At 41.1% G+C, this 23,393-nt stretch overlaps 1 protein-coding gene across 7 annotated transcripts in view; it reads right to left on the bottom strand.

The window, feature by feature from the left end:
• Nucleotides 1-6,999: 6,999 nt before the first annotated feature.
• Nucleotides 7,000-23,393, bottom strand: part of CALCR (calcitonin receptor) — a 108,869-nt gene continuing 92,475 nt past the window's right edge. For all 7 annotated transcript variants that reach the window (XM_006078318.4, XM_044946434.2, XM_044946435.2 and 4 more), the window contains 6 exons: nucleotides 21,160-21,313; nucleotides 19,242-19,302; nucleotides 19,099-19,165; nucleotides 16,522-16,737; nucleotides 15,379-15,420; nucleotides 7,000-9,511 (listed from right to left, as the gene is read on the bottom strand). In XM_006078318.4, coding sequence (XP_006078380.4) covers nucleotides 8,846-9,511; nucleotides 15,379-15,420; nucleotides 16,522-16,737; nucleotides 19,099-19,165; nucleotides 19,242-19,302; nucleotides 21,160-21,313 — 1,206 coding nt within the window. In that variant the 3' untranslated portion in view covers nucleotides 7,000-8,845. The remainder of the gene's footprint in view (nucleotides 9,512-15,378; nucleotides 15,421-16,521; nucleotides 16,738-19,098; nucleotides 19,166-19,241; nucleotides 19,303-21,159; nucleotides 21,314-23,393) is intronic.

Genomic DNA, 23,393 nt, shown 5'->3' on the forward strand with positions numbered 1-23,393 from the left:
ATGCCAAAGAATGCTCAAACTACCACACAATTGCACTTATCTCACACACTAGTAAAGTAATGCTCAAAATTCTCCAAGTCTGGCTTCAACAGTATGTGAACCGTGAACTTCCAGATGTTCAAGGTGGTTTTAGAAAAGGCAGAGGAACCAGAGATCAAATTGCCAACATCCTCTGGATCATTAAAAAGGAAAAGAGTTCCAGAAAAACATTTATTTCTGCTTTATTGACTATGCCAAAGCCTTTGACTGTGTGGGTCACAATAAACTGTGGAAAATTCTGAAGGAGATGGGAATACCAGACCACCTGACCTGCCTCTTGAGAAACCTATATGCAGGTCAGGAAGCAACAGTTAGAACTGGACATGGAACAACAGACTGGTTCCAAATAGGAAAAGGAGTACATCAAAGCTGTATATTGTCACCCTGCTTATTTAACTTATATGCAGAGTACATGATGAGAATTGCTGGGCTGGAGGAAACACAAGCTGGAATCAAGATTGCCAGGAGAGATGTCAATAACCTCAGATATGCAGATTATACCACCCTTATGGCAGAAAGTGAAGAAGAACTAAAGAGCTTCTTGATGAAAGTGAAAGAGGAGAGTGAAAAAGTTGGCTTAAAGCTCAACATTCAGAAAACGAAGATCATGGCATCCGGTCCCATCACTTCATGGGAAATAGATGGGGAAACATTGGAAGCAGTGTCAGACTTTATTTTTTTGGGCTCCAAAATCACTGCAGGTGGTGACTGCAGCCATGAAATTAAAAGACAGTTTTTCCTTGGAAGAAAAGCTATGACAAACCTAGACAGCATATTAAAAAGCAGAGACATTACTTTGCCAACAAAAGTCCATCTAGTGAAAGCTATGGTTTTTCCAGTAGTCATGCATGGATGTGAGAGTTGGACTATAAAGAAAGTTGAGAGCCAAAGAATTGATGCTTTTGAGCTGTGGTGTTGGAGAAGACTCTTGAGAGTCCCTTGGACTGCAAGGAGACCCAACCAGTCCATCCTAAAGGAGATCAGTCCTGAGTGTTCATTGGAAGGACTGATGTTGAAGCTGAAACGCCAATCCTTTGGCTACCTGATGCAAAGAGCTGACTCATTTGAAAAGACCCTAATGCTGGGAAAGATTGAGGGCAGGAGGAGAAGGGGACGACAGAGGATGAGATGGTTGGTTGGCATCACCGACTCGATGGACATGAGTTTGAGTGAACTCGGGGAGTTTGTGATGGACAGGGAGGCCTGGCGTGCTGTAGTCCTAGGGGTTGCAAAAAGTCGGAGATGACTGAGTGACTGAACTGAACTGAACTGAACCCCAGAGTAGAGAAGTAACAAAGGGGCCACTTCTGATAGAAGATCTTGGTTCTATCTCTGACTAGTTATTTTGGTGTACATTCAATTCAACAAATGTTCACTGAATGTTTGATATTTGTAGGATGCCAGGCACTGGGCTAGGAACTGGAGATTGGGTCATCATAAACATTCTTTCCAGGTCTCTAATTTTAAACTAGGAAATCTCGATCAGCTGGCCTTTACCTCACCCAAAGCTGTTGAATATGAGTGAGAAACAGTACCAAGTCCACTTTTATTTAGGCCACTATTATTATATAGAGGTCTATATTATATGGTCCACTATTACTTAGACAATAATAAAGCCTGTATGTGAGTTGCTCCCAGTATGAGACGATCTGTTTTTGACTAAGTGATCATGGCCATTTAATTATAATTTATCTTATATTAAGATATTTCACATATTTTATGACCCATACTCATGTTTATTTACCTATATTGCTTTCTTAGGGCTTCCTAGCAGCTCAGCGGTAAAGAATCTGCCTGACATGCAAGAGACACAGGAGAACTGGGTGTGATCCCTGGGTCAGGAAGATCCTCTGGAGGAGGAAATGGCAACCCACTCCAGTATTCTTGCCTGGAGAATCCCATGAACAGAGGAGCCTGGCACACTACAGTTCATAGGGTCACAAAGAGCGGGACGTAACTGAAGCGACTGAACATATTGCTTTCTTAGCTATCCAAGTCTCTATTTCTTTCCCTAAAAGAGAAAGTTTTTGTCTGCTGTCTTATGTTGATCTTGACCCAATCTCGTCAGTATTGTAAGATTTTTAGTTTGTGGAATTTATTTGGCAATCTATGAATTTTCCCTATTTGAGGTCTTTTTCTTTGATCCTGGAGGGTTTAAACAGTATTTCTTCAAGTATTTCCCCTTCTCTATTTTCATTTCCTGGTCTCCTTCTAGAGTTTGTTTTGTCCAGGTATTGGGTAGAGACCCTTTCATTGCCACTTTGCAGAATTATGAGCCTAAAGATTCATCTCACTGGCCTTGATTTCCCCTTTGGGCCATTCTAAATAATGCCCCACCTTTTTTAGTTTTTTTTTTTTTGTTTTTTTTTTTAATGTGGACAATTTTTAACGTCTTTATTGAAGTTGTTGCAATATTGCTTCTGTTTTATGTTTTGGTTTTTTGGCCTTAAGTCATGTGGGAACTTAGCTCCCCAACCAGGGATTGAACCTGCACCCCCTGCCTTGGAAGGTGAAGTCTTACTCACTGGACCACCAGGGAAGTCCCAATGCCCATTCTTTGAGAATGACCAACTAGGCTTTACAAGTCACATGGCAACATGTCAGAGGAAACTTTCTCCTAACAGAGTAATGGTGGCTGTAGCCTGTTGAGATTTATGATCAATAAGTTGTTGAAGATTGCAACTGAACCTCTTGGGGGAAAAAATACTGGCTTCCACGGCTGTGGTTTGGGAGAAGGAACTGACAGCTGTCCTACTCTGGGTAGAGAATGTCCACCATGAAGGACAGGTTTTAGTTAACATTTAGTTAACATTATCCCTGATTTTAAGACATCATTTTTTTTTTTTAATTGAAAGTGTCACCTCTATCTCTGTAAGTGGAACCATACTCCCACCCCTGCAAACCGTTTCACTAGGCCCCAGCTTAGTGATGCTAAGCTGCAGTGTGAAGTCTTTCATCTCTGCTCCCATGCAAGTGATCCCTGTTTGGCCAATTCCCTCAGCTCTGACTCATTTTCTTGAGCTGGAAGCAATAACCAAGTACAAACTGAACATGTTTGACTTGGGCTCTGATGCTCCCTTTGACCCTTTTTATTCCCAAGCCCCTTTGAAATCAGTTTCTACAACTTGGAGTCAATCCTCCTGTCTCAGCAGCTCACCCAGGCCTCACTGCACCCACTATTCCAGGTACAAATGCTCCTTGGGTCCCCACCCTGGTGCTCTGGGCCAGGATCTAAACCCATCTGGTCAGTCTTGTTTGCATCTCCACCGGGAAAGGAGAAGCTACAAAATGTGGCAACATTCTTAGTAGGTAGCCAGAAGTCCCAAACAAGAGCTGTGCCAGTCTTTTCAAGGTGGAAATTTAAAAAGCAGAGGCGTTGGGCATTTTTTTTTTAATGTCAGGCATTGATTTAGGTTTAATAAATATAGAAATCTGAGATTTGCCTCCAAATAATCCCAATAGTTTCTGCATTTCAATAAATACAGCTTTGCAGTGTTTCCCCATCAGTTTCTCTTGGGAAGCACCAGATATGGTGCTTGGCTGTAACGTTCAAAGGTTTCAAATTTTTTATTTACTTATTTATGTCTGCTTAGGGTCTTAGTTGTGGCACATAGGCTTAGTTGCTCTGTGACATTTGTGATCTTAGTTCCCTGACCAGGGACTGAACCTGTGTCTCTTGCATTGGAAGGCAAATTCTTAAGCGCTAGACCACCAGGGAAGTCTCAAAGGGACTTTCAGTTTTTATTTCCTCAGTCCCTGTTTTGTGGTGGGGAAGGGAGGAGCTTGCCTGCTCTTGTGAGTGAGTTTGCAAAACCTAACCCCATTTACATGGGGCTGCTCAAGGCATTGGGTACTCTTGATTCAGACCCTAGCTCAGCCACTTACTTTGTGATAGGGGTGGGCACGTTATTCCCACTTGACTTCCATTTAGTTTTCTCGTCACTAAAATGGGGATTAAAAACACGTTTGGTTGTTATAAAGGGGAGGTAAGCTAATGTCCTTAGGTTTATATTGACTTCAGTGTTTCAATGACTGGTGTTCTTTTCTTCCTTCTCAGATTATCTCTATTTGATGGATGTTCTTCCTAAATGCTCTGTGACTGAACTCCATATTAAGCCTCACAGTATGCATTTTGGAATGACAGCATACAGAAACTATAAGGTGGCATGCAGTGGAGAAGTGCTAACTGCCCTGAGAGCTCACCAGCTACCTTACTGGGCAGAGGTCTCGAGGGCTCACAGCTGGCTGTGTGTTTTGGCATGAAACTAGTGTGCTAGCTCTGAAGAATGAGTCTGGCATGATTGGGCGAAAACAGATATCCTGATCTATTCTGAATTGTGTTTCTTATTGAAGATCCCTCAGTTGATTCTTATTGAATGTCTACTTAGCACTTCACCAGTGATACTCTGAGGTTGAGTTTGGAGGCCATTTCTCCAAATTAAAATGTGATATTAAGTCTCTGCAGTAAAGCAGGCTGTGGTGACATGCAGAGGTTGGTCATGATGGCTGGTTAGTTGGCAAAGAGCAGCACAGTTTGAGTCAGTGGAAGGATTTCTGAGAGACTTAGGTAAAAGGCATTGGATGTCTGGAAATGGAGACTGGACACTGATCAGTGACCTAAGAGACTGGCTGATCAAGGCTTAAATTAATGGAAAAATCTCTGAAATCTTTCAGAGGTTTTGGAGGAAGATATATTAGGAAAGTCTTCCTGACCTAAGTTCGTTTATAGTTTCAATGGCTGTGTTTTCTCTCCTTCAATGCTTTTCACAGATCTTAAACGTATTAATTTTATGTGCAGAAGAACAAAAATTAAAAATATGGTTAGTTTTAAATTTTCAAATGTGGCTTCTCTGTGTCTTCCTGTGTCTGCATGTGCATATATTATCATCCTTTTTCTTTATGTTTCCAGCTAATTCCCCAACCTCCCTCCCCACCCCATACAAGTTGTCTATGGATTGATTCAGTAAAATCAGTTTTCCTAAGCTTAAGTTAGGAGGGAGGCATCTTATTTCCTCTCTCAAAATGACAAATGATTGTTTCTTTCTGAGCTTATCTAAGTATGCTTTCCTAAATATGTCTTCTGATCCATCCTCTTCATGAATAATCTTAAACTCTGTGTTAATTACAATGATAAGGTGTTGAACTGTAACCCAGCCAATGAAAGAACTACTATTTTAGACCTTATTATCAAGAAAATGAGTCCTTGCCAAGCCTTTAGGAAGAGACCTTGTTCTAAGAATATTTCTTATAACTTAGCTGTCCCACTCAGGGCTCAGGTGGAGAAAAGGTCACACTCAGCTACCACCTCCAACACTATAGCGCTTTGGTTTTCCACCCCATGTGTGTGTTCTTCTGCCCCAAAGGTATCAGTGGTTATGGTTTAAGGGTGTGGGCTTCCCAGGCAGTGCTAAAGAATCTGACTGCCAATGCCCGGAGACGCAAGGGTCGGGAAGATCCCCTGAAGGAGGAAATGGCAACCCACTACAGCATTATTGCTTGGAGGATCCCATGGACAGAGGGGCTATAGTCCATGGAGCTACAAAGGGTCAGACACGATTGAGCACACACACGTGCATGGTTTAAGGGTATGGGTTCCCTTGGCAGGTTTGACACAAAGAAATTGTTTCATAATGGCTACTATTAGCAAATATTTGATATATAGCTGGATGAAAGGTGTGTGAAACATCTGTTCAATCAATGATAATGAATGAAGGAATGAATGAGAAGGGTTGGAGCTCTGTGAAGAGTGTTTCTATCATTTCTTTCCAACATCTCTCCTTCCTCCAGAAGCCATGGTATCAACATACATCCAAAGGTCGATTTTGGGCCAAAGCTGACCATTTGAATTCAAGTTACCCTATCGGAGAGTCAGATTTTACAGTATGATGGGAAATTATTTTTGTTCAACATCACAAGGGTAATGATATTTATCTGTATTCCCCAGTAGAACACAAAGGGGAAAATGTCGTCTTGATGTATCCTTTATGAAAAATTTCCTCGGATCTCCAGAGGCCAGCAATTCTCGGTGCAATTACATTGCATGAAGAACCTACAAATTGCTTCTGTTTGCCTGTATTAGTTCATCATGCTTCTCATTTAATCCTCATTTTTTTCCATTTCATGCTTTCCAGATCTGAAAATCTTTCTAATAGTGGCTGTTATGCATTCTAATGATACTTAATTTGTTGCCTTTTATCCAGCCTTAATCTCCAAAACTATCTTAAAAATCAATGACTGTAACAATTCTAATGATCTGATGTGATGTTGGACAGTTCAAGTCTGGTCCCACAATAATGAAAAAAAAAAAAACAAAACAGCAATCATAAAAGAATGTGATACTTTCTTGTTCTAGATTTCTTAGCTGTACTTCCCAAACTTATACAAAATAGGCTGATAGTCCTGGTGGTTTTGCATTAACAAAGGTATGAGAACCGTGCTTTGGAGGTTATAGTCAAAGTGCAGATTGAAGATGGCTACACTGACAAGGACAATAACCTTGGTATTTTTGCATGAAAGTCAAAGTGAAGTCGCTCAGTCGTGTCCGACTCTGGGACCCTGTGGACTGCAGCCCACCAGGCTCCTCTGTCCATGGGATTCTCCAGGCAAGAATACTGGAGTGGGATGCCATTTCCTTCTCCAGGGAATCATCCCGACCCAGGAATTGAACCCAGGTCTCCTGCATTGCAGGCAGACGCTTTAACCTCTGAGGGTATTTTTGCATATGGTTTTCTAATTTATATTTTTGGATTATCTTGCCATCTCCTGTAATACAAGCAAGATGAGATGTTAGCATCCCAGATAATATGGAATGAGCTTAGGAGATGAGATGAATGAATGAAAAGATGGATATATTTCTTTAGAACATATGCACACATACAACTCCATGGACCGAGGAGCCTGGCAAGCCAGAGGTCATAGGGTCACAAAGAGAGTCAGACACAACTGAAACACACATACAACTTTTGCTTATCATTACTCTTTATTAATTCATACATGGATACAGGGCAAGCATTTCACGTCATTTTGGCAATGTGCACAATTCTATAGTAAGCTGTTTGATCTTATTCAGCCACTACTATATTAGCACAACAGCATTTAGAATATTTCAGCAAAATGTTATCACGTTTGTACTAGAGCTGCCAGAAATACTGTTTTCCATGTTTGTAAACAAAAATAGGAACACTATTACATAAACACTGTGATTGGAAAAATACCCTCTTTTCAAATCCTCCCTTACATTCAAGTAAAGGAGACATAAGCTACTTTAGTATCCAAAATACATTTTCTCTGAAAGAATATATTTTTCTTTTGTCTTTCCAAAACTATATCATCTCTAAAACTATATCATCTCTGAAAGGCAGTGGCATAAGAGCACATACTTGAGACTTGAGATGTGGAGGGCTTTGATGCATCTCTTCATTTAGAATACAAATTACATAAAGGTAACTGAGTACTGTTGCAAACTCACAAATTAATCTCAGGTGCCGGTAATGATACTGGTTTACTCAGGAGTTTTGAAGATTTTATATGAAAGTAAAGAGAGATATGGGAATATAACATTGGATTTTAATGAGAAACTCTTATTTTAAATGAGTTGGTATACAGTTAAACTTGTAGTGGTTAATTGTTTTTTCCCCCTCCTGTTTCACTAATAGCATCAAACAAGAGGTCAACTACAAACTGATTTCTAATTAGCCCTACTGAATCTTTCTGGAAAAGGCTGAGATCTTGTTAAGCTTAGAAGCTGGGTGGAAAGCAGTTAATGGAGTTATATGGAGTCTTTTAATTACCAGTCTTAAACAAATTTATCTTTTACTGCTAGATAGCACCCAAGGGCAAGAGGTAATCTGCTTTAGAAACCTCGAGTGATTTGCTTTATAAATCCTGGAGTTTAGGAAAGTGGAAAACTCTCTTTAGAGAGAGTATTCTCTTCCACTAGGAATTCGATTTTTTGGCAGTTTTGTGAAAAATTTAGTGGTGGGTTCTTTGTGACCTCCCAATTTATAAATGTTAGTAACCAAAGCACATTCAACATAAAAGCCAATTCCTTCTTACAGAAGTCAGGACCTGCCCAAGACCAAGCTGAGCACACAGTATTAGTAAAGTAATGAACACATAGAAAACTGACTTTTTTTTTTTTTTTTTCATTCAAAGCCTTGTATCTTCCTGCCAAATGCAGATCTTTTTCCCCCACAAAATTAGTCATCTCTACATTAGAAAGCCACTTTGTTTTGAGGAGGTCAAGTTGTAATTTGTGCGGTTTATATTGTGGGTGTGTCTGTGGATGGTAAAAAATCTGAATAACATCAGAATTGATTGAAATTAAAAAAAGAAATAAAAAAATCAGAACCATACCCAAATACCAAAGTATCCTAATTTAAAAGTTTCGAGTTAAAAAGAAAACCATTGATGGTGACTTGAATTTTTTGAAGGTAGAAATGGCTCAAGATTAACAAGGAGCACCCTGGATCTGAACTAGGTCAACTTGTGTTTTACTCAGGTACTTTGCTTACTTTACTCTGACATTTGTACATCTCAGTCCTGGATGAAAGATGGTATTCACAGGAATTCACAGGTGTTGCAGAGTTCACAGGTGTTGTAGAGGGAGACTCCATTCCTCCACTGTCTCCCGGAAGCAAGAGTACCAAGTAAAACTGTCTTCGGATTCACTATGGACAAATGCACTTGATACTTCTCACAAATGAGATGTGTGCTCCTGGGAGGATGGAGATCACTTGAGATGCAGGGTCGGTCTTGCTCCCAGGAAGTGAGGGCTGAGGGACCACAAGGCTGTTGGCGTCACATTTCAAGCGGATGACTCTTGCTCAATGATCTCCATAGCGACGACCTCAGCACCCTCCATGGCGATGACCTCAGCAGCACCCCCCACGGCGATGACCTCAGGAGCACCCTCCACGGCGATGACCTCAGCAGCGCCCTCCACGGCGATGACCTCAGCAGCGCCCTCCACCGCGATGACCTCAGCAGCGCCCTCCACGGCGATGACCTCAGCAGCGCCCTCCACCGCGATGACCTCAGCAGCGCCCTCCACCGCGATGACCTCAGCAGAGCCCTCCACCGCGATGACCTCAGCAGCGCCCTCCACGGCGATGACCTCAGCAGCGCCCTCCACGGCGATGACCTCAGCAGCGCCCTCCACGGCGATGACCTCAGCAGCGCCCTCCACGGCGATGACCTCAGCAGCGCCCTCCACAGCAATGACCTCAGCACCCTTCATGGAGATGACCTCCCCTCCCTCCATGGGGATGACCTCAGCACCCTCCTCGCCCAGGTTGTCGGTGGGCTCGTTCTGTGGCTCCTGGTGGCAGATGTAGATTGGCGGAGCCTCAGCCAGGGCGGCAGCGGCGGCGGCAGTGGCGGCCGCGGCGTTGGCCGCACGGTGGGCCCGGCGGCGGCCATTCCAGCGCTGAGCTTGGTACTGGTTCCACTGACGCTTCAGGGCAGCCTGGACCTGGAAGACGAAAGAGAACCTTCTGTTCATATCATTGTCGGGAATGCCCTGAGCACAATTCTCGGTGCTCATCAGAGGCTGTGTGTGTGTGTGTGTGTGTGTGTGTGTTAGTTGCTCTGTCGTGTCCAACTCTTTGGGACTCCGTGAACTGTAGCCCGCCAGGCTCCTCTGTCCATGAGATTCTCCAGGCAAGAATACTGGAGTGGGTAGCCATTCCCTTCTCCAAGGCATTTTCCCCACCCAGGGATGGAATCCAGGTCTCCCCCACATTGCAGGTAGATTCTTTACCGGTTGAGCCGCTAGGGAAGCCCCCATCAGAGGTTTGGGGTGGCTGAATTTTTAATTCTCATCTAAAAGGGCTGTATGGGAAAGGCTCTGGCTATGAAATACCCATCTTGGAGGAAGAATCTGCAGACCGGAGGACTGAGTAATTTGCTTCAGCTGCCCCTGGCAAGGTTATTTGCTATTTTGATCGAAAGTTTCTTCATTAGAGCTTTTATACCAGGAATGAAATTTGATTTGGTTTCATATTCCATATGGCACGCTCATCATATTAAGAAGGCAGAATTTGAAACCTTTTTATCTGCTACAACTTCTGATACAGCAGAAGCTTTTATCTAAATCTACACGTTATTGGTCATGCAAAAGTATCTGGAAGCCATTTCACAGCTCTGGATTTTATGATAATGGCCTTATACTGTTGATTTTCCTTTATCCAGCATGGCATGAGATGAGGTGTGCCCAATAAAACTCTGGTTAGTGGTTAACAAACCATGTATTAATCATTTTTTGTAATGCTAGATGTCATGGTGTTTGGGAAGGAGCAGTTATTCAATAAATGTTTTCTGAATGGTGTCAACGTTCATTCTAGAATGAGTTTCTAACGCCAAGAAAATGACCATCCATGACTGTATTGTAATTAGTGTGTTGACATCCAGTGGCATTAGGGTGAGGGTGCTAAAAATGTCTAGACTGAATCTGAGGAAGAAATGGAAGTTTTATTTCATGCAAATATGAAAGCCTGAGTTTTGATATAAGACTTAGAAACACGGGTTTTGGAGAACCTGAATCCCTCCCTGAGGTGAGTTATAAAGCACTGGGTCTTCTGCATTTACTGTTAGGTCTTCTACATTTACTGTTAGGTATTCTCTCTCACGCCATGGTGTATGATTTGGAGAACTGCTCGGGAGCTGCAGTGGGTTGCTAATTTTGGAATTACCAGAAGCAAGCACTCATAATAGTAACATCACATCACCTTTCAATGCCTTTTCCACTGACAAGGCCATTTCACTGTGTCTCATTTGATGCCATGAAAAAGGATTGAACTTTGGGTCAAGAAACCAGCTCTGCCCACGTTAGCCATGAAATCTTGGGCAGGATAGTTAACCCCTCTGAGATTACTTTCTTCAATACAACTTTTCTATCTCACCTAGTTGTCTGATGGATCACATGGCTACAGTATGAATCGAGTGGCATCTAAGATGTAAGTATAACACCAAACAAGGAGGCTACTAGTATTCCTCCTGTGATACCCTTATTATGGCAGGATGGTGGTCTTTAGACTGAAGGAAACTCTTCTGTCATATGTGTGGATGTACGTCTTTGGAGGGTGGTGTTGCCAAGGATATAAAAAGAGCTCTTAACAACATAGTTTCTGATCTCATGTTCAGTTATTTCTCATATATTCTAAGCTAGGTCTCCACGGAGAGTCCTCAACAGCCTGGAAAATATTGGATGCTAATGTGAATGAAAGTTTTCTTCACATTGTGATTTGTGCTGGGAAAAGGGTGTTGTTCAATCTTTTTGGGAAAAGGAAAGGTAATACTCTTGGTGGGAAGATTACCCTAGATCAATGTATTTTCAAATATGAATGCACTTATTAAAGATGTTGATGAATGAATAGTTCAGACTCTCCTCTTGCATCACCCACTTTGTCTCTACTTCACTCTTGAAAAAGCTACCATGTTTCCCTGTCAGTTTGTGAGCTTTGCTTTGCAATCTATGCAGTATGGAGAGTTACAGAATTGAAGAGACTAGATTGATTATATAAGAAAGGGCTGATACGAAACCATAGCTGAATCCATTTGGGAAAGAACATCCCTCCTGAGTTATACTTTCAGCTAAATACCTGTGGCCATGGCATTCTTCCTTTAGCACCTCTTCAAGAACCTAGTAAATATTTCAATTGCTTTCCAATTTGGGGGCTGTACTGTCTATTAGACAATAGGTCCTTAAATGCCGAGTTTATGATTTAGGAACTATCAAATGCCCTGTTGAATTAGGAAATATACAGCTCAGAGAACCACCGTCCCCAGACAAAGGGACTGATAGTTTCTGTGGATTCAAAATCTCCTAAATACCAATGTTGTCTTTATAGCTAAAACGTAACACAGATATTTAAAGTTATTTAAATATATTTAAAGATAAACGTAACACAGATATTTAACACTGTCTGAGGCGGACAGTGCCCAGCAGGGGAAAAAAGGAAGTCCTTTGTTTTGCCTCATCTGTCTTTTTAAAATAATCTCCACTGGAGGATCTATGCATACTAATGAAGTACCCAGCATGAGGCCAAAGGGTTTGAAGTCTATTTTAATTTTTAAAAATTATGACAGAAATGTTCATTGCCTCCTGTAATTGTATTCCAGAATTATAAGCTATCCTTTTGTGTGGAGATGGCAATCTGCTTCCATTTGTAAACCACACATGTAAGAATAGGCCCTTAGCAGCATATGAAAGACACTTCAATAATTTCAGTTTAATAAGGGCAATTATCTCCTACAATACCTCAGGTTGAGCCTAACAGTGCTTTGATCACAAGAATATGGGCATTGAATCTATTTGGAAAAAACAGAGGAGACTTTGGTTGCTTCTGAAAAGCATCAGAAATATAAAGAGTTGCCCATGGGGAACGAAGAATACACAAAGTTTTGAATTATATAAATGCATTGCTAGTTATAAAAGCAACTAACACAGATCACGTCACATTTTCCTGATTATGCCAATTTATTTATTGTCAACTGTAAAAAAAAAAATATGAGTCCTGATGGCTTGAAGGAATAATGATTATACCTGGTTCTATTTGTAACTAACTGTATAGGGTGGGTAACATTTGGAGGTCTCTATTTCTATATTTGTGAAAAAGAAAATCAGGTTGGAATCTTCGTGGTTGTTTGGATGTTTTAGTCTTTGGCCTTTGTTTTCCTGTTAAGTTCATTGTAAGAACTTGCAGTTATGTGCTCTTGAATGGAAAATGAGCTTTATCTCAAGAGTTCTGATCGTTTTTTGTCTAGGACAAAGAAATCATAGCTTAGCTTTGGGTCTTGAAGCTGACTTTCTTGAGTTTTCTAGAAAGGCAGTATTTTTGAAAACCAAGTTTTATTGAAAGAATTTTTAAATAGAAAAATTTATCTTTGCATATAAAGTGACAACATTACTCATCTGGAAATAGCACATAGGGACATAAGGAGAATCCCTTGCAAACAGGAAAGGGAAGTGGTGAGTACAGAGCTAGGAAAAATTGGGCATCTTGATAGCTGTCATCTGGAGAAGGAAACGGCTACCCACTCCCATATTCTTGCCTGGAGAATCCCATGGACAGAAGAGCTTGGCAGGCCCCAGTCCACGGAGTGGCAAAGAGTTGGATGCAACTAAGCACATAGCTGTAGTCATCTTTTTGAGGTCTCTTAGATCCTGAGTAACTGAAATGATTGGATGGTCAGTGTCCACTGTCTGGGAAGAGTTGTGGGAAATGGTTTTTACATAAGCGTGCTCTCACGGTCACCTCCTGACACCCGGCACTGGAATTCTCAAAAATCCTTTCCTCCACTGACTACCTGATCGATTTCCATGGCAGGAATCACTGACCACAAATAGATAATAACGAAAAATTAAAACCTTTATCTTCATTGTGGAACTGACCTATCAGTCCCCTAGATTTCTGCTAAAATGTAACTCAGTCAGGCAAAGCCTGATCACAGCCCTATCTCAGATGCAGCTGGAAATCACTTCCTGCAGGAGTAAGTGCCCTGCCCGTGTTCAGTGTGGTAAGACAATATGCCCACAGAAGACCCAGCTGAGGCCCAGATGCCTACAATTCATGGGACTGTGATATTGCATTTGGCACACTACATGATTTCTATATTATTAGAAATGTCACACTTGTACATTCCCCCAGTAACATGATACTAATTAAAATGGAGATGGTTTCTTTAATTCTAAAAGCAGAGAGAACACACTTGAACTAGAGACTTTCAACTGTCAGGCACACCTCTGGGCCCACTTTCTATGCCTGCCACTTCAGAGACAGCGTCATGGTTAAGACACAATCAATATTGAGGTATTTTTATAGGTGCATGCAGTTCTCTAGTGTTTTCAAGGTATACTCTGCCTGAACCTGATTTTTATATTAGCCCTATACTGATAATATTTTAGATGAAAATATTTATTTTGTATGCCACCTGAGCCAATTCAAAAGGCAGGGATATATGTTCACAGGAATTGATATAAAGATGGGGTGACCTAAGTCCTATTTATTTATTAGTTTTTACTATTCTTAAAGAGATACTTTGTTGCTAACAGAAAGATATTTTACATTTCTATCTCAGGCTTTCAGGATAGTCCCTAGCAATAATGAATGTACAGTATATTTTTGTTGGATTAAGGAAGGAGTTGATGGATGAATGAAGGAATAAAATATATCAATTAAAACAGAGAACAGGAGCAACAGTCTTGCAATTTGAGGGCTGGAGATGAGCAAGAGGTTGCAGAGCTGCAAAATATCATAGGTGCTCACTGAATGTTGTTTAACTGAAGCAATAAAGACTAGAAAATTCATTAAATATCAATTGATAATGGTTAGACAATGGTTCTAATTACCAACTTGGAAATAATATATAGATCTCTTAACAAAATGTGATATGCTTTGGTATAAAATTATTAATAAAGATTGATTTAAAATGATCACAGATACTTTAACATTAAAAGTTATGAGGTGTATAACTCAAGGAAGTATACTAATGAAGCTTCAGGAAGGAGACATATATATAATGCTGTGCAGTGGAAGATTTAGTCCATTTAACTAGGAATCGGGAAATCTGGGTTCTAGTCCTGGTTATAAGCTATGATTGTGACATTGTGCAAGTCGCGTGATCTTTCTGGAGTTTTGATTTCTCACCTGACAAATGAGGGAGCTTTCAAATCACATTCTATGCAGCCCTGGAAGTTCTTTGGTACAAATTTAAGCAGCTCCACTTATGTTTTACAAATTGGGCTTCCATGTAGAATATCATTGGAAGAAAGGGAACTCTGGCTAAAAAAAAACCCTTTAAAACACTGGCCATGTGGATCTCTAGGCTTTCCTGATCTAAATATTCAGGTAACAAATTACTTACTCCCTTTTGAGTCTTAACTCCAGGGTGATTTTCCAAGAGTTGAATAGGTGTTGTGACATTGGCCCCAGGCAAATGGAAAAGAAGGCAGAGACTCAAGACAGACTGGCTACATACTGGCTCTGCCCCAGTGACGCGTGGGTCCTTCCCAAGGCAATGGGGATGTGACTTGGGTTCTATGGGAACCCAGAATAGCTTTCACTGTTGCTTCTCAGGGTTCCAACCAGCTTAAGGTACAATGCCAGGAAATGTGAATTAAGCTACCTGTCTGGATAATACCTGCAATTGTACCACACAAAAACATAGATAAGATTCAACTTGCAGTAGTGGAAAAAATAAGATAGGGCTAGTCAGGAAACCCTGTAAGGTCAACTGTAGAAGTGAGAGATAGTACAAAGTGCACAGAGGCCCTTGGGAGGTGGTAAAGTGCTGGCTTCGTATAAAGAGGTGACACTCTTACATGAAATGCACACTTACCTCATGGTTGCAGAAGCAGTAGATGATGGCCACGAAGAATCCCTAAAAAGAGGAGGAAAAATGGAGCTGAAGTTCTTTTTGTGTGTGTTGTGTTGTTTAGTAATCAATACAAATAGACAACCTGGAGAGGAATATTTCACTATGGCAATAGCAAGTCAAAGCTCGATGGAAAAACAATTACTACCACTCATGTCCAGGGCTTAGCTCCAAGAATATTCCATCAGGAATGACTTTTTCTCATAAGGATTCTATTTTTTGGCTACAAGGACTGTTCTCATTAATCTGGTTAATATATTGCTTCCCTTAACATGGAGACTTATAGCAGAATATGCTGATTATAGGGGATATGAAAAGAATTTTTGTACCCAAAAAACTTAAAAACGAGGCTCTTGTCGAGTTTAGTAGAGAGAACTTTTGCAAGCACACATTACAATGCATGGCTACAGGCCTGACTCTGACCTGTCTCCTTGTGGTGAACTAGCGCTGTACTGTACCCACAGCTAAGTCCACCTCGCCAAACAGGACATGGATTTAGTAACTACTCTGAAGTTCCTGTCACCACTCAAGGTTCCTGCGTCCCCAAGCTTGTGTCTACAGAACTGGTCAAAATTGTTGATGATGATCCAGTTTGGAAAGCCAACTGGCATGGATTACATGGGTCTTCAACACTCTCCTCAACAAAGTAAAACCCAATGTGGCCCTCAGATATGGGGGAGGAGAAGGAGAGGTCAATGACTGTGGAGTAACTCTGTCCTCAGCACTGGGCAAGTGGGTCAATTTCTGGACAAATACTTCAGTTGTTTGTTGTTTAGTCACTCAGTCACTTCTGACTCTTGTGTGACTCCATGGATGGTTGCCCTCCAGGCTCCTCTGTCCATGGGATTTCCAGATGTATTCTCAAAGTTCAGGCCTCCCATTTCCTGTTTCCTTGCTCAGTTTTAAGATTCAAAACATGGGGAAGCAGGCAGTGAGGAAGACAGAGAGGGCCACCTCCCTTCCAGGTAATGCGTGTTCGAAACGCTCATTCTTATCACAGAGGAGCCCCAGACAACTGTGGTCCCTGCTCCAAGTAGCTGAGAGAGTGGCTGCATCCATGGTTCCCCCCTCACCCGGAAGTGAATCAGAGAGCGCATCACCCCTCACCTGGAAGTGAATCAGAGAGTGCATCACAAAGTCGTAGATCTTCCCAAACACCGGGTGGGAAGGTCGCCAGGGAAGGATGACGAACTGGACCCCCAGAAGGGGCACCAGGATCAGGGTGGCCCTCACCGCCTTCAGGTATATGTACGAGTCCTCCTGCGATTCCTTTATTTTCTTCACAAGCACCCGGATGATGTTCAGCAGGAAGAAGAAGTTCAACTGCAAAGATTGACGATGTTCTGAGCAAATTCTCCCAGTGAACGTCCCTGAAGGACACCCCCTTGGGCCCAGTTCTTAGCTACCCAGTGTGTGTGGTGGGGTGGGGAGGAGGGCTGGCACCCACACTGGATGGAACACAAGAGACTGCCTGAGAACTGAGACCATCTGCTCCTTGTTATGACAACATGGACCATCAGGGGAGCCAAATACTCTTTTTGAGCGTGAATTAACATCCCTCCCTTTTTTTTTTCTAAATGAGAAAATAATATCCTGAATATGTAACTATATTAGGTTCAAATCTAAGGAAGATGTTTTATTCTTTATTTAGGTTTCTATCATTTTTCCAAAGGAAGTAAAAAATGATATTTTTAGATATCACCTTATCTTTTCATTAAGATTTCCCCCTTAGCTAGGACTAGTTAACTAAAAGTAAAATGGGGGTCTGAGAAATTTACCTGTAAAGCTTATGCAGTGGAGAGGGCTAACCCAGACTACTTCTTGTTTTCTAGTAACACTGTTTAAAGGAAATCACTTCACAGAGGCATAATGTACATTCAATAGAGATTCTAAGTTTACAATTGGGAAGTTTAGACAAATGTATGTACCAGGGTAACAACTACTCCAAACAAGAAAAGAGCACTTCCACCACCCCAGAAAGCCCCCTCTTGCCCCTTTGCAGTCAACAACTCCATCCCCCCACCTCTAGTAGCCACTGATTTCTAGCATCACAGAAATGGGAGTGTGTATATATATATACACACACACACACACACATTGTGTATTCTTTGGTTACTTTGGTTTAACATACTGTCTGTGAGATTCATTTGTGTTGTATATATTGGCATTTCATTCATTTTTACTGCTGAGTAGTACTGCATTATATTAATAATACACACATGTAATTTGTTTATTCATTCTCCTGTTAATGGAAATTGCAATGGTTTCCAAAATTTGATTGTTATGAATAAGCAGGCAGTGAATACCTGCGTACAGGTCTTTGTGGGGGCATGTTTTCATTTGAAAAAGTGACCTAAGAGTGGAAGGCAAGGCCTGTTCAAATGGTGAATGTATGTTTAACTTTATGAGAAGCTGCCAAACTGCTTTCCAAAGAGGTGGCTTCATGTTACACTCCCTCCAGCATTATGTGAGAATTTCAGCTGTTCTTCACGCTTGCCAGCACTTGGTATGGTCACTCTTTAATATCTGCTGTTCTTGTAGATCACAAAAAACTACTTTTGGCTGTGAAAGTTAGTTTTGAAACCAAGGTTGTTTTAACATTTTAATTGATCATTTATTTAAAAATAATCACAGTGGTTTTTCTACCTGGAGTAGAAATAAATGTTGTTACCCCCAAAATTCAAGAAGGAAAGATATCTTTAATAAAAATAAAATATTTATGCAGTGATGATAAATATTCAAGACTCATGTTAGTAGGTCCTTGTGAGCACAGTTGAACTAGTAAGTACATCGCTACTCTGAAAAATGGCAAAAGAAATTGATTCTGCATTGGAAAGGCCAGGAAAGTCAGGAGACAGTCTGGATGTGACCCAGTTTGATCAGTTACTAATGGATGATTCTTCAGTACAGGAGAAGAGTATGATCTATGACTCCGACTGTTTTTATTTTTCTAATTCTTATCTGAAGAAAACAGTCTTGAGGTTAATGGGGGAAATAATGTCTAAATATTAGATTTGATGGCTCTGATGATAGCCAACATACAGTAAACTATGGGTAGAAATAAAGAACTTGGATATAGATTCAGATAATCATATTCTCTCCCTGCCCAAGTTCTTACTTGTCATGGGATTCTAAATGACTTTATTTGAGTCTAGTTTTCCTAATGAGTGAACCATCTTGATGTGTCCACTCTGAAGGACTGCTGTTAGCAAACAGCATGGCAATGTATGCGAAATGCCTGATATACTGTAAGTGCATGTTCAGTGGTAGTCATGATGATGGCTTGTGGATCAAAGGTGAAATGGAAGATGGTTTAGTTTGGCAGAGCCCAGTGGAAAATGGTGCAAGGGGACTCGGTGGTCTCTCTCATTCTTATCAGCAACATCTTCACCTTTGGTCTTTATCTTTAATTAGGAGAATTTATTGAATTGTCTAAAAAAAAAAAACAACACCCCACTGTATTGTTGCTGTGGCTTGTATAGAAATGAGCTTATGCCCCTCCGCTCAATTGTACTAAATAAAAATCATTTAAAAAAAAAGATCCTTGGATCAAATTATTATTATAGATTATCATTAAATTAACTTCATTTTGGAGTTGGACTACACATACTACATAAAACCATCTCAACAGAACACCCCACAGAGATAACACTGTTAATAATGGATTTAAAAAGCAATTCTCACCACCAGTGCCCCCATGACCGGACCGTGGATGATGTAAAGCAGGTTGGTGTCCACACTCAGCCAGCAGCTGAATAAAAGAAGGGGGAATCCATTAATATCACATTTTCTTTACAAATAAATTGACTAACAACCACAATACTTACTTGTCGTTGAATAACAGAGCCCGAGCAATAGCATGAGCAGTGCTTGGCAGCAGCGGGAGTCCTAAAATGGGAAAAAAAAAAAAGTGCAAAAGCTATGACTACAGCTGGATGCAAAGAACAGTGACAAATTCAACATCTTGTCAAGATGTCGTCCTGATGTTCCTGTGCAAATTATCTTTGGTCAAAGCAGATAAAATGCTCTTAGAACGTCACAAACTGTAACAGAGTTTGGTTAACAGCATCCAGTTACTTAAAAGCCTTTCACAGATTATCCAGTGTGGTAGGTACATGATGATGACCAGTAACTGAGACCAGAAAGCTTTTCATTGTGTGTGAACTGGGCTCTGTTACAGAGGGGAGCAGGGCTGTCCTGAAGGGACGTGACCTTCAGGTCATACGCTGACCTGAGACAGCGTATGAAAGCCAAAGTCTGATTGCTCCAAAGATGCTCTCAATATTTCTTCTAGGCTTTTTGTTCTTCTGTTTACAACACGTGTGTTGATCCTATTTTCGTTCAATAAGAACACTATAGCTCAGAATCCACTTCCCTGAGTAAACCTTGAAGTATTTGTCAAAAACAACTGAATTTACAAATGGAATGAAGGACGTAGCTGCTGGCAGTGCACCCTGTCTGAATCTTTTACAAATTAACCTTCATTATATAAAAGTAATCTAGAGTAAAGAAATTTTTATAAAAAACAAAACATTCTCTTTTTCTCAGATGTACCCATGCCCAATAAAATATTGTTTCATGTGGTTGAGATTTGTAGACAGTTTTAAAACCTATCCTCAGATTAAGAAATGTGTCTCGGGTGAATTAGACTGCCACACTTTTATTTTCTGTGAATTATGTGCAAAAGGATATTCAGAATATTGAGTTTTCATCTAAGAACCACCTCAGCTTCTTAACCCATGAAGCATATAGTTCAAAATGGGACCATCGATTAAATGTTTGACTTGAAAGAATTCTGAGTTGACTATTTACACAAGACATAACTGTGTTTTATTCACAGCAGTTCTAACACCCACTCAGGTTTAGAATCAGAGATTCATCCTCTGGATTGATTTTGAAATGCACATTTTAGAGTTAGAGAAGCAACATGGAGATTTCACTTCTACCTTGTCATTTTGTAGAAAGGAAACGTGTTTCGTACTTTAGAGTGTGGACTCTGTATCTGCTAATTCCTAGGGCTTGTCACCTTCCCCTAATCATGATGTCACTTTTTACACAGTTTAGTTCTTCTTTCCTTTTCCTCTTCTCCCTCCAGGCTTCCAGAGCCATAACAACCTTTCCCTTCCACTAAAGACAGTGAGAGAAAGAATAATCCTTCTCTCCCTAGGATTTTTCTCCTGGAGCACTAGATATGTTTTATTTGTTCACTATAAAAGTTCATGGAGGGTAGGGAATTTCATTCTTTGGATTACAACAATGGGAGGGCCAGCAAGGCAAAGAATCAATCTGAAGTGGGTTGTAAAATAAATGAATTTTCTGAGAACTTCAGCATTTGAAGTTGCTTCGATTTGGGAGAAAATGACCAGTAAGTGGTCCCATGCCGACTTATAAGGAAGTAACTCCTGAAAGAAGCATTCTTTCATTTTCTCTTGGGGGGAATTGGATCTTCTCTCCATCAGGGCATGCTTTCTGCCCATCTGTCAGCTGGGTTTGTTTCCTGAAGACATTCTCATCACCACAGCCCTCTTCTGTGGCACTCACCCCCATGCCTATCACAGTCTGTCTGAACTTGTTAAGAGTGTCTATCAAGTTCTCTTGGAGATTGAACTGTGGCCAGGACCTGTGTTCCATCTCTCCTCATAGAACCTGAGCCCTTGACTCTCTTCTGATCAAGACTAGCAGAAGACTGCAAACAATCAGGCAGAGGTAACAGCGGATCAAAACTCAGCAGCAGAAGATACCTACCCCAGCCCAGGAGGTAGTACCACCACATGCGCTGCCCCTCAGCGAACACAGACACCACAATGAGAGTGTGCAGGTAGAGGCCTTCGCAGAGCATCCAGAAATAGTTGCACGACATCATGTACTGGTGGAAAAAGTGCAGAATCTTGCACATCGGCTGTTGGAAAGAAACGAAGATACTCAGAGGAAGACATCTGCAACAATTTGGCCATAAACAGAGGATGAACGTGAAAATGAGCCAAAGTATCTGCATTCAGCCAGAGAGAGAGTTTCCCCGAGCATCTCTCAACATGTGTCACCTACTAGATGCGGAGATCAGGGTACTAGCTCATAGGTGATTAGTATCACATGTAAACAGCCAACTAGGGCAATGGAATTCCAGTGCCCCAAGTGTTCTTGTGGGCTGAGTTATATAGAGTTGTTGTTGTTTAGTCTGCGCTAAGTTGCGTTTGACTCTGTGACCCCATGCACTGTAGCCCGCCAGGCTCCTCTGTTTATGGAATTCTCCAGGCAAGAATACTGGAGTGAGTCGCCATTTCCTTCTCCAGGGGATCTTCCCGACCCAGGGATGGAACCCGCGTCTCCTGCATTGGCAGGCAGATCCTTTACCACTGAGCCACCAGGGACTTATAGACTAGACAAGTTTATTTTCTTATAATGTGTCTGAGAACCATAATTTCTGACAGCATCCAAGGATTCATCACATGACTTTTATGGCCCCTTTTCTATGGCCAATGAGGAGAATAACACAGAAATTGTTAATGCTGTCCTGAAGTTTACTGATCTGTTAATGATACCTACTTAACATTAAAAAAAAAAAAAAGGAGAGAACTGGACGATCCATTTCTCATACATGAGCCAGGAGCTATGTGGAACCCATCTGACCTGAGGGATTTTGTTTTTATAAGGGAGCCTTAGTTTCCACACTGGGGTCCAAATGTTTGGGACACAGAGATAAGGATGGCATCCTCACTTGGTACTGAATAATCCCTCCAAAAACATCCAATTCAAATATAAATAATAAAAGAGTTCATAGTGGTGCTTTTCAAATGTTAGCATGCATCAGAATCACTGGGAGAGCTTGTTAAAACACAGATTTTGGGGGCCCCAGTAGTAGAGATTCTGATTCTGAAGATCTAGGGTGGGCCATGAGATTCTCCTTTCTAGTAAATATCCAAGTGACGCTTAAGCTGTTGGTTTAAGGGCCACACTTGGGATAGATTTCGGGTATATAAGGAGTTTCCTCAGCACCTGACTCCTGTTTTGCTTTCTTGCTAGCTTTCCGGTAATAATAACCCTAACCATTGAAGAGCACAAGCTTGTTCTTCCAGCAGATTCACAATGCAAAGGCCCAACGCCCTGGCTTTGATTCACATGCATACTAAAACCACCTGAGGAGGAGCTGGAGAACTGTTTGTCAAGAAGCTGGAACAGTTGACGAACTGAAAGGCAAAACGTGTGCCTGTCAACTTGAAAACTCAGTGGGTCCAGTACTTAGTGCTAGCTGAATGGAGGAGGAAGATCCCCCAGTCAGAAAGTCAGCATTAACTTTGAAGGAAACCACTGAAGCCTTTCTCTCTAGAGAAATTTAGAAGATCCAGTGTTTTCAATTAAATGTGAATCTGTCATGCAGTCTTGGACTGATTTTTGATAACACCTCAGAGAAAATGAGCTTGAATCTGTGTGACTGTGGTCACAACTGGGTGTGTTTAGCAAAAAGAAAAAAACAAAACAAACAAAAAAAACACTGGAGAAAAAGTCCCATATGAGATAAATATGTTGGAAAATGATCCAGAAATTGGCAAAGGCAACATTCTGGAAGTGATTGGGAAACAAAGCCAGAGAAAAGAGAAACATGCTTTGGAGGGGGGCGCCTGTTAGACCTGTGGCAGGGGAATAAAAATTAACAGCTTGCTACACTCAAGGGTCTTTTCTCTATACAGTATAATGAGGGTATTATCACTTTGGGGATTTTCAAAGCCATGACTGAATGAGTTTTATATTCTCATGCCACAGCCCTTTTGGTTATTTGAGATTTAAAAACCTCTGAGTATGTGCATTCTGCTTTCACACTTAGTCATTTAAGATTTGAGCAGTATTTTACACATGCTCTGAGTTTCTATGTCTCCCATGCTGTGTAACACAGAAATGAAACTTGGTACCACGGTTAGAAAATCATGAGTGCTTATGGCCATGACAATGGTAACAACTATGATATAAATAATAATAGCTAACAT

Source organism: Bubalus bubalis, chromosome 8, assembly GCF_019923935.1.
Source record: "Bubalus bubalis isolate 160015118507 breed Murrah chromosome 8, NDDB_SH_1, whole genome shotgun sequence".
Lineage (NCBI taxonomy): Eukaryota > Metazoa > Chordata > Mammalia > Artiodactyla > Bovidae > Bubalus > Bubalus bubalis.